This window comes from Genypterus blacodes, unplaced genomic scaffold, assembly GCF_046128005.1.
Source record: "Genypterus blacodes isolate CSIRO-AG114 ecotype Tasmania unplaced genomic scaffold, CSIRO-AGI_Gbla_v1 ptg000036l_1, whole genome shotgun sequence".
Lineage (NCBI taxonomy): Eukaryota > Metazoa > Chordata > Actinopteri > Ophidiiformes > Ophidiidae > Genypterus > Genypterus blacodes.
This window is the reverse complement of record NW_027466849.1, coordinates 1,171,149-1,183,459: the sequence shown is the minus strand read 5'-3', so window position 1 is coordinate 1,183,459 and position 12,311 is coordinate 1,171,149. Positions and strand designations below refer to the sequence as shown.

General features: G+C 39.2%; 1 protein-coding gene across 1 annotated transcript; it reads left to right on the top strand.

The window, feature by feature from the left end:
• The first annotated feature begins 201 nt into the window (after positions 1-201).
• On the top strand, positions 202-4,576 carry LOC142995986 (forkhead box protein N5-like). The gene is given in 6 exon segments (XM_076146852.1): positions 202-325; positions 2,183-2,275; positions 2,555-2,904; positions 3,453-3,580; positions 3,671-3,903; positions 4,548-4,576. Coding segments are annotated over 6 exon segments (957 nt in total).
• Positions 4,577-12,311: the final 7,735 nt, after the last annotated feature.

Below are 12,311 nucleotides of genomic sequence, written 5' to 3'. Positions count from 1 at the left end.
TGAAACCCAGAACCCCAGCAATGGGGTATGATAAAAGAAGAATCTATGTTTTGTAATTCTATGTTAATCACTTGGGTTCCATGGAGTCCAATCAGTGCTGTGGCAGCTGCAGCATATCCAGCCTGCAGGTCTGCAACCTGCTCCTCTTTGTCAGTAAGATTCCTCTGGAAATCTGGATCAGACCTGTCAACCCGCTGAGCCATGACCTTACAGCTTCAGACTAGAGGAGGTATCTTTGGCCTGCATGGATCCACAGGCCTGACTGACTGGGACATGTACAATGAGATGAAGCTAACAACAACAACAGATCAGTTCTACCAAGAAGGTGAGACACAGGCTTCCTCTTCAGGGTTTAGACAATTACCATGTGATTTAAGTTCTGGATCTCGATTGACATTTTATCTTAATTCTGACATAGCTCAGTCCAGTCATTCACTTCCATTTATTTCCAAACAGACTCATTCATTTCAGGTGTCACACAAATCAGCTATAGAGGCTTTTGATTGAGTCAAGGTCATCCAAGCTACAATCAGAACTTCAGAGGAGGAAAGTCGTTAAGTACATTTACTCAGGTTCCACAGTTGTAGGTACTGGCACAGCTTTCTGAATCAAGATTGAAGTATTTTATATGGACAAGTTGTGTTGTGCAATGAGTTTCGTAGTCTGCACATATTCAGCAGATATAGAGATATATTAGATAAGATATATATATATATTAGATAAGATATAAGATATATATATACACACTACTCAAAAAGTAAGGGATATTCGGTTTTCGGGTGAAATTTCAGGATGAACCTTTTGACTTTTCAATGCACATGTCCAACTGTTTAATGTTTCAGTACTTTTTTTGCACAACTTGCTGTTCTCTAACAAGGAGCTTAACGGTAAAATTCACAACAGGGGTTTGATCCATGAATCGACCAATAAATGTCCTGGTTCAATCAGAAATGGTATTTAAACAGTCCTCCTCATCATGCTGTTTACATTTTGACATCATCATGAGACCAAGACGACACGTAACAACTGATCAACAGTACCTCGCCATTGCGAGGCTTCAAACAGAATGTTCTCAGACGGAAGTGGCCACTGAGCTTAGAGTGTCACAGAGTGTCATCAGCAGGTTGCAACGGAGAGACTGGAAGAGTCACAGAAAGGCATAGAAGTGGACGTCCTTTGGCCACATCCCACACTGATGACCGCTTCATTGTGTGTTCCTGCGGAACCGGATGATGAATGCCACTCAACTCCAGGCACATTTAAGGGTGGTGAGAGGCACCCAAGTGTCAGACCATTCGAAACCGTTAACATCAGTGTGGTCTCTGTACTAGACAAACTGCAAGGGTACCTGACCACATCACCAGGCACAGGCGTCATCGTCTGGCATGGACCAGGGAGCATTCAGTCTGAGAACATCCTGTTTGAAGCCTCGCAATGGCAAAGGTACTGTTGATCAGTTGTTACGTGTCGTCTTGGTCTCATGATGTCAAAATGTGAACAGCATGACGAGGAGGACTGTTTAATACCAATTCTGATTGAACCAGGACATTCATGGTCAATTCATGGATCAAACCCCTGTTGTGAATTTTACCGTTAAGCTCCTTGTTAGAGAACAGCAAGTTGTGCAAAAAAAGTATTGAAACATTAAACAGTTGGACATGTGCATTGAAAAGTCTATTATATTATTATATTGAAAGTGCATTTTAGGTTCATCCTGAAATTTCACCCGAAAGCCGAATATCCCTAACTTTTTGTAAGTAGTGTATATTAAAAACAACTGAAGTCAACAAGACATAACAGATTGTTACCTTAATACATATGCTTCACAGCCTTTTATTGGGAAGTATATCTGTGCAACCACAGTAGATATGATTATTAACATTTTACCTTCAAAAGATACTTTACATACATAGAATATATTCCATTCCACATTCCATTAATCAATCTAAAGTAGTAAAATTGGTGCCAGTCGGAGCAGCTACAGCATTAAAGTGGTGCGTGCATCAATGCTCATCAATCTGAAAGGGGCTGTTCTTCATGATGAAGACTCAGTAAGTTGCCACCACTGTAAAACGTTCTGTGGTGGCAACATACTCAGTTCTGTTCACAGTTTCACACTCAGGAACAAATGTCACTGGAGAGGTGAATAAAGCTGATGGCTATTTTTGTGCATCCCTGACAGATGACATGGTGAACGATCAGTACCTGGTCCAGTGGCACTATGCGAGAATCTCAAGAAAAAAAGATGAGTGCATTTGGCACGACCGGACATCAGGTGAATAGAGGGGAAATGTTCATCAATTTTTCAGTAAATTGAATGTAGGGATTTCACTCCTCAGTAGGGAACCTTGTCTCTGGTTTGTAGAATATTCAATGGCTCTGCATTGCAAAGCATTGGAAATCATTTCTTTTTTAATTTATGTCAAGAAAATCAGACATTTGACTCACTTATAGACAGAACAAATGTCTGTGTTGCTCTTTTGTAAGACTCTTCTTTTCTTAAGAGGATATTGCAGCACTTTGAATGTGTGGCTATGACTTTTCTGTTCATCAGACTCATTTGTGCAGCCAAACCTGTGGCTGATAGTGGATCCAAACCTTGCCTGTCCCATCCAGTATGCAGAAAACACAGCAGATCAGCAGATGATATGTGTACCTGCTGAGGACGTCCACATGCCTCACCAGGAGCCTGCAGAGACTCAACCATCACGCAACTCAGAGTGGCTGGTGAAGACTCCAGTATCCCTTCAGTGTAAAAGGAAAATCAATTAAGTCATTCAGACAGCGGCGTGAGTGTGTGTGTATGTAACCCCCTTTTAGATCAAAGATGAAGAAGGTTACAGTGATTTACATGCATGTCGACCAGCCAAGAGTGGACGCAAGGGAAGGACCCCCAAACCCAGGGTGAGGATGCTGAGGTTGGCCCAGGGAAGGTTCCTCTTTAATGATGTACAGAGCATTTACAATGCTGCCATATTGATTCACTGTCATTTAACAGATGGTCCATCCCAAACCGCCATGTTCGCTCACTCACTAGATGGCCTTTCCTTCCAAAAGTTAAGGTTCTCCTTGCACCAAGACTGATATTCTTGGAAATAATCACCACACTTAAACTTGCCCTCATTTACATACAGGACATCAGGGTTTGCATGTACAGTCAATGTTTGTGAGTCGTTTCAGCCGTTTATGACTGGTCACATCCAGAAAATCCCTCAAAGACCCCTTAAAGTTCTTAAATAATTAGACTGAATGTCCTTTGATCATTTTGGTATCATATTAGGATGTAACATTTCCTCTCTGTGGTTACTTAGATTTACCTGTAGTCAATGATATGACATTCAACCTTTTTTGAAGACCAGAAGAAAGACTTTCAGCTTTGAAAGTGAAATGAACCCATAACATTACAATGTTGAAAAGCATTTGAATAATTCCTAGTTTCTGCTTAGTCCCAGAACTGTAAGGTCATGAAGATGGGAGGCTGGCCACGGCCGCCAGTAAATTACTGCATCCTCATCGCCATGGCGCTCAGCAGCAGCCATACTGGGAGCCTCAACGTCCAGCAGATTTACAACTTCACCAGGTCATTATCACCGAGAAAAAAGTGTTGGTTTGAGGTTCTTGTGATTGCAACTGAAAGTCTCACAGATCTTCCCTCGTGGCATTTTCCCAGAGAGCACTTCCCCTTCTTCCAGACGGCTCCAGATGGCTGGAAAAACACCATCCGACATAACTTGTGCTTCAGCAACAGCTTTCGAAAGACCCCCCACCAGCTGTGCAGGGACGGCAAGAGGAAGTCGTGTTTGTGGCACTTGACACTGGACGGCCGGCGGCGACTGAGGGATGAGATTCACATGTTGTCGGGAGAGTCATTCAGAATGCTGAAGAGGAGCATGTCCCACCCTGGTTAGTGACACCTCAACATGATGGGATCAAAGCCTGACTCGATTATCCAATCTGTTTTATCAGCTTTCTTTTTGGTTCTAGAAATACAGCCTCCTTTCTCTCTTTCCCTCTGGCTCTCTGCCTCTCTTCGAAAAAGGTTAAACAATAACAATGATTATACAACCTTCTCTCCCTTTCTCTCTCTCTCCTTTCCCCCCTCTTTCTGTATAAAAAATATCTCAAAAATGTCCCATAACTGTAATGTCAATGCTTCAATAAAAATATACACAAAAAATAAATACAGTTTAGAGTTTAAGGGTAAGCATATATATATATATATATATCTATATATATATATATATATATATATATATATATATATAGATATATATATATAGATATATATATAGAGATAGAGATAGAGATAGATAGATAGATAGATAGATAGATTTATATATATATATCTCTATCTCTCTCCATAAATCAGCATTGGGCTGAAACATGTCGGGGTGTGTCGCTACATTAACTTGTCTGCACGTTACACTTCCTAATTTGGACATGACAGGACATAGCGCACCATAGCACACTGCAGATTTAACATGATCAAAGGATGGATTATAAGAAAAAGATTTTTTAACTAATGACTGATGTCTCTTTTTTTCCAGATATGGTTCAGACATTGTTTGCTCTGTGATCTGAGGTCCAAGTGCAGTAGAAACATCAAACAATGAATCTGGGCTTGCACAATATGTTTCTTTGATATATTTTTATTTAGTACACTTTTTCAACTTTTCTTTTGCCATTCTTGTAAATATCTGAAGATCCATAAGAAGAGTTTTGATTTACTAATTACTGAAACAGAAAGTTAAGTACAGTCTGTATCTACATGTACTAAATGTGATATAGTCATGAAATGGCCTGAAAAAATAAAGTTTTCCTTGTTTGTGGTGCATCGGGTTAGTCTGTCACGTAAAATGCTGAGTTGAGTAAACAGAGGGAAATTAGTTTGGGGAATGAACCATTTGAATGACCCCAAAAGCACAAGTTTCTGGTTTGAATCTTGCAGCAATAGTGTGTTAACGTGTCCTTGTAGAAACATCAAAATAGGAAGCAGGTCAATATCATTCAACCATGTTAATGACAAAAAGGACAAAAATAACTAAAGACTCATAGCCTTTTGATATTGGTCAATTCCAAATCTATGCCAGTACTAAGGAGAGGCAAACAGGCCCGCATGCTTGTTGCTGATGTATCTCTGGGAAAGTACATTCTTCTGTGGGTGTAGATAAATTATCCTTTTTGCCAGTAGTCAAATTGCTGAGCTGATGGTTGACACAAAAGTGTCTGCCAGTCAAATTACTGCCATACCTGTTAAATTAGTATTCCAGAGTCAAATGAGTTGAAGTTTATAAAAGTGTTGGAGGATGAGTTCAATGTTGGGACATGATTCATTCTCACTTAGCTCAGCTCAGCGTGTAAGCAGATACTGAGGACAAAGCAACAGGACAGGTAACAACACTTAAAATGGCAATGGTAAAATTTGATTTCTTAAATGTCTTGTGTTCAAATGGGAGAAGGCAACAAGGAGGATTAATCTTGTAAACTCTGAAGCTCCAGTTTGATGGTGTCCTATTCCAGTACTCTCAGCACCATCCTCTCAACAGTGACATCCATTTAAAATCTGGGATTTTTTAAAAATATAAACCTGGAAATAAAAGGTTCTAGGATTTAAAAAAAAAAGAGTAAAACATAGAAGATGATGGGTGCTGGTTTGGCTCTTTGTGAAGGGATTCATACTGCCACAGGATAATGACCAAAACATACCTCAAAACTTTGCAACTACTTGAAGACCAAAAAATAGCAAGGAGTGCTGACTGCCACGCACTTTCGGCCAATTTGGATTTGAAACCAAACAGATGTATAAGCAGAATCTGTATCTTTTCATCTGTTATGAACTTCACATACAATTATCTTCCCTGGGCTCATTTCATATGACACAGATGAAATATTTGTTTTAATATTTCACAATCACTGACTGAGATTTACATTTTATAGGCTGTGGATTTTTAACTAGCAACTCCACAGAAGTGGCAGGGCTGAATTCATAAGATAATCCTTTATTCGTCCCACAACGGGGAAATTCACAATTCACAGGAACCACAACCTGACCCTGAACTAATGCTGAAAAAGCTATTAACTCTGCGCCAACATAGACCTGCTATCTCAACACGGCTCTGCTCTGTTAAATATGCAGGCCAAGCTGAGATAAGATAAACAGTATGTTGCAAACACATGAAATGATTCTCATTAGGAAGAAAACCTCTTTAAACATGTATTTGAATTCCTCTCAATTCAATACATTCAAATGTGATGCTCTCTGTCTCTACCACAGCAGAACTGTGTTAATGAAGATGGGGAGCAGCCTCCCAGCACACTTTCTGGTCCCTCTGTTCCTTTGCAGTGCTGTGTCTGCTCAATGGTCGTCTGTGATTGATAGACGTTACGAACAGTTTCCAGATCATCAAACCTGGGAGGATGCCAGAGCACTCTGCAAGTGAGTGAAGTTCACTTATTAGCCACATTATCAAAGTTAGTTTTGGTAAAATACAAATTAAAGCTTAACTATACTTCACTAAGCTACAGCTTTTTCTGGTATTCTAACTTGCTCTCAGGGATTGGGACACAAAGTGAATACAATTAATTGCATGTTATTTGCTATTGAAACACAATAAGTAGGTAATAACAAATGGTACATTTTGAGACTGCTTGGAAGTCTTTATTTTGGAAGTCCATCTTTTAATTCATTCATGAATGTAATGATTTTGTTGTTTTTATCAATCCCTTTCTGATCTTTTTGAAATATATAAATTAGTTAATATATCCAAGCACTTAAGAGTCTATAAATACTCCACTGGTGCACTGCTACTTCACAAAATGCAGGCAAGGAGACAAAATCATTGAAATTGAAAAGAAACAAAATTTGTAGAATTTGAGATGGATTTGGATAATAGTTTTAGAACATTTTATAAAATTTATTTTTAGCCCATACGCAACCATTCAGACATACTGCATTTAGCCATAGCTGGGTGCTGCTGCCAACAGTATACCATCTAGCTAAGGTTGTGCTGATTCAGTAAAGAACAAACACTTTTACTGTATCTTCAATAGCTGTGGAGTCCAAATAATATTGATAGAAATGTAATTCAAGTTAGTGCAGATAGATTTTCAAGGTGTAAAGGAGTCAGATTTTAAGTCAAATATACAAAAATTCATAGTTTGAGTATTTTGGCAAGTAGTTGGATTGACATGTTTGGCTTTGACAGAGGTTTGCGCTGTCTTTTCCAACAGATCACACAACAGTGAACTGGCCTACATCTACACGAGCCGTTTTATTCCTGTGCATTCGTATTTTATTTGGATGCCCCTGTCCAGATCAGATGTAAACTCAGAGTGGAAATGGCAAAATGGGACCCTATTCACCAGTTTCTGGGCACCTGGTGAGCCGAACACCACAGACACATGTGGTCTGTTGGAACTACCCATATACAGGTGATTATTGTTGTTGTTGTTGTTGTTGTTGTTATTATTATTATTATTATTATTATTATTATTATTATTATTATTATTATCATTATCATTATCATTATCATTATTATTATTATTATTATTATTATTATTTGTTTAGATATATAAATAGTGTTTATTTTTGAATATTGAGAAAAAGGGTTAGGGTTAGGGTAAGAACATCTCAAAATAAACTGAAACACCTGAGCTGAACATTTTCCAAAATACTATGTGAAGTAATCATTTATTTAACTGTATATTGTTACAATTTTCTGTGTGTGGAGAAATACAACCATATAATATAGTTTATGTGAGGATGTAGCATGGAGTAAAAGAACACAGAGCTAGATCCGAGTGCAAGGAGGAGACAGGGAGAACCAAAAGATGTACAGAAAAGCTGTTTTGATAGTAGAACACTCAGAAACAGACAATGCTAGAAAGTTAGGAATACAGGCAAAAACATAACTGGTACAAAATAAACTGAATAATAAACCTGAACTACTAAGAGAGCAACACCAAAGAAACTAAACTCAAACACTTGATTATAGAACACTGGACATTTGTTTACACTTATAATTCACAGTGACTGTGCCAGTATTGATGCAGATGTTTTCAGTGCTGTATTTGGATACATTCTGTTTACTTAATTTCCCAAGTACCCTAGCTGTGTTTTGTTGTTGCTTGTGGTCTTGAGGAGTTGAAGCTTATAAAAGAAGAGTTTTCTTTAGCTCTTCAACCGAGCTTGAATTACAGTGCTCCTGCACTGCCTAATTCCAGGTGAGGGAAAGGCGCAGATTAAATACTCACAAGACAGGTAACATAAAGGAACAGGTGAGGACAATTACACAGAACAATCTAGAACACAGGAAGACAGGAAACACAAGTGCAGGCAGTACATCTACAGAAACAACAGGAAAACAATACTACAAAATAAAAATGAAGATGAAAAAAGACACCAAAACACGGGATCATAAGAGTTTCTTCTCTGAAATAGAAGCCAAATAAATGAAAAGGTAATGAATCTCAAACTCTACTTAAAAGGCTGTAATACTATATATTTCTAGACTTACTACTCACATGTGGTGGAAGAAATTCTGTTGGTGGCAGCAATGAGCTATATAGAGCAACAACAGGTCTATGAAAGAAAATAAAGGAATAGAAGACCACCAATCAGTATGAACTTACAATATAGACATGCAGTAAGACTATGCAGGCCTTAAGACTTAAGAAATCAACATTGTGAGCATTTATGAGGCTGTGAAATAAATAATAATATTTGTTTGAGCTTGAAAATAAATAAAGTAAGGCTGTTTCTGACACGAAAACTCCACAACATACCTCAGCACCATGAACATTTGCTTTGGAGGTATTATTTTTTTCCCACGTGTATCTTTGTAGTTTTGTATTGTGACTTATAATGTGTTCTTCCAAAATGTCAAGTTTGATGCTGCATCACCTTCCTATTTATAATATTGTTGTTCATGTTTCTATTGAAAGCTTTCACGGCGCCAGTTGTGATAGTTCACACTTCTTCCAATGCGGGAGGAAGCATCCTAATCACATAACATACTATGTGGTGCCAGAGCTAAAGAGATGGGATGAATACCCTGCATACTGCGAAGAGGTTTTCGAGCCGTCTGGTTCTCATGAGTTCGTAACCTTTCCAGCCTGGATAGGACTGCACAAAGAGGGTAATGACTGACACACCGAGGACATTTACCTTTAACCTGTTATTGTTTGTATGAAGTATAGCTGCATGTGTATATATTATGTGGACAACAGATCTCAGAAAAAGAGACTTGAGGACTGAAGACTTAATATTAGGCAATGAAAAAATGTCAATATAAAAATTATAGAGCTGCAAATGATTTACCAATCCTGTACTTTTTTATTTTTTATGTCCAAACCACACACTTGATGGGTGTAATTTGCGCTGGGCAAGGATAAACAATAAATCATTCCTCCAAAACCGATTTCTGTGGTTGGCTGTGTTGGCATTTCCAGCATATTTGTGATTGTTTTACATGCCTTGTTTCATAGTTGAGCATTGGAGCAAACTGGAAACAAGATATGCAGCAAATGAAAAAGAGCAGCCAACTCAACAAGTGACATGGTTCTCCATTACTCAGAAGATTTAAGATTTAAGATTTAAGATACTTTATTTGTCAGGTCACATGCAATTCACAATGTTTATCACATGCAACTTGAAATTTGTCTTGCAAGAGGATAAACTTACTTAAGGCCTCTGTAGAAAATGTTTGAAGTGTTTTGCTTTATTGATTGAGAATATAAAACATTTTGAAAGCTTTGTCAAAAATCACAAATTATTGTGTGGCATTTAAACATTACATTACATTACGATCATTTGGCAGACGCTTTTATCCAAAGCGACTTACATTATATTAACACCCTTCGCAGAGGGGGGAGGAATTGAGGGTTTGGTGCCTTGCTCAGGGGCACCTCGGCAGGGGCTCGAACCGGCGACCCTCCAGTTCCCAAGCGGAAGCACTACGCACTGAGCCTCTGCCTCCGTTGCTATACATAGTGCCAAATGTTTCTAATGTCTACATCCTACATGTGTTAACAAATGGAATGCTCGTGTTCAGGGATGCATGAAGCTGAGAACAGCTGGTGAACAATAAGAAGCGATGAAGGTTGGGGTAGTAGTGCCAGTAAAAACTTCAATCTATTTTCACCCCTGATAACAGGTGGACCATTTAATGACTGAGGAGGGATAAAGCATGAGAATATAGATTCCTCTTCATCTGTGCCAGTTTTAATGACATACAAGAATACAAGTTGAAAAACTCAAATCAAGCCAGAATCAGCTCACTAAACATCCAACCATCTGTCTGCAGGAGGTGAATGGGAGTGGTCAACTGGGTCATCGTACTCTGGAAACTTGTCTCCTGATCTATCAGAAAACAGCGATTGTGTCTCCATCACTGTTGGAGGCCGAGAGATTACTGCTCGAAAATGCTCCACCAAGCTTCCATATGTTTGCTTCGATGACAACATGATCCTAGTGAAGGAGAACAAGACCTGGGAGGAGGCACTGGAGCACTGCAGAAACATGTTCGACGACGTTTATTACTACAGATATTATCATAATTTCTATAGATACTATTATAATAATTTCTTAGGCTTTGGACATGACATATTGAGTGTGCAGCCTGGAGACGAGGTCCGCTACAAGCTCCGGGAGGCGACCACTGACGAGGTGGGTTAGTCACCAGTTACTGTTACCAAGATGTTTCTCTATATTTAACCTACTCCCTCTACTCCTACTCTTAAAAGGTTGTATGTAGGCTTTGTATGTTGTCGGCATTGCATGATCTGTGCTGATTGGGACTCAAACCTGCTCAAACCTCATTGGGTGTGAGATACTGCATATGGGAACTGTGGGAGTGGACCTGTGAAGACATCTAGTTGTTTCTTCTCCCCAGGTGTGGGTGGGGCTGCATTTCTTGGCTGGTCAATGGATGTGGGTAAATAGGCAGCCCCTGAGGTACTATCACCTCCCCTCCTGCCCCCTCGAGGATCAGCACTGTGGAGTGGTAACCATGTATGGGACAGCTGATGTGGAGACCAGGAAATGCTCAGAAAAGAAAAACTTCCTCTGCTACAAGAAGTGGTAGTAAAGTTGAATCTAGGCAGAGTGTTTTCCTGATATACCTATACAGCACTGTGCAAACATTTTATTTTATTTTAGAATGCTTGCAAAAATAATGCTATAGGCAGTTTTTATCAAACACCTTCCTCTAAAGTCCAATAACCAGAAAGATATTGTTGTGCTACGTTCTCTGACTTGTTGTTGTAAAGCACACTGTAAACTTTGAATTAGAATGACACATTACAATCATGTACAGTCTATTGCAATTATTATAAGCCATTATTTAACTGAGTGTGTTTTGTTTTAAATGTATGTTATTGTGATTAATCATAATTCTTATAACCTGTTTATTGAGTTTGAAGAGCCCCTGAAGGTTCCTGGGTTTCATCAGGTGCAGCAGCCTTTGATTTGTCTACTGAGTATAACCACTCCTACTGCTCAATGTAAAGTCTGATGTCACAGGAAATGCAAACAGGCAAAAGTAGCTCTGTGATTCACTGACAATTTCAAGGCCATTGATTTTAATTAATGAGACATTAAAAAATGAGTATAGTTAAACTAAGATAGTGATTTCATTCTAAAGATCTGTATTTGATTCTCACCTCATCTTTGCAATAAAATATTTATTTATTGATCTTTTTTTTCATCATTTCTTTCATCATTTCTTTCTTCCGGTGAACATCCAGGGAACGGACATTGAGATTGTAAAATCGTTCAAGTACCTCGTTGTTCATCTGAAGGATAAACTGGACTGGTCGGACAATTGCACTGCTCTCTACAAGAAAGGACAGAGCAGACTCTTTCTAATAAGGAGACTCCAGTGTTTTGGAGGGGAGGGGGCTCTCATCTTCTATGGAGCGGCCTGCTGGAGCACTGGCATTTCAGCCACTGACAGGAAGAGACTGAACAGACTGGTGAAGAAGTCCAGCTCTGTTCAGGGCTGCCCTCTGGTGGAGGTGGTGGGGGGCAGGAGGATGATGGCCAAGCTGTCCCATCCCTATATGAGTCTCTAACGCCCCTGTGCAGCTGGTTCAGTGACCGGCTGCTTCACTAGCGGTGTCTCATGGAGAGATACTGCAGATCTTTCCTTCCTGTAGCAGTCAGACTCTTCAATAAGCACTCCTCCCAGTAAACTTGGTCAAAAACGGAAACACTGTGCAATATCCCGATGTGCAATATGTAACCTATTCATCGACATGCGCTTTCCATCCATATATTGTTGTTCTTTTGTTAGGCTCTTGTTTTTCTTAAT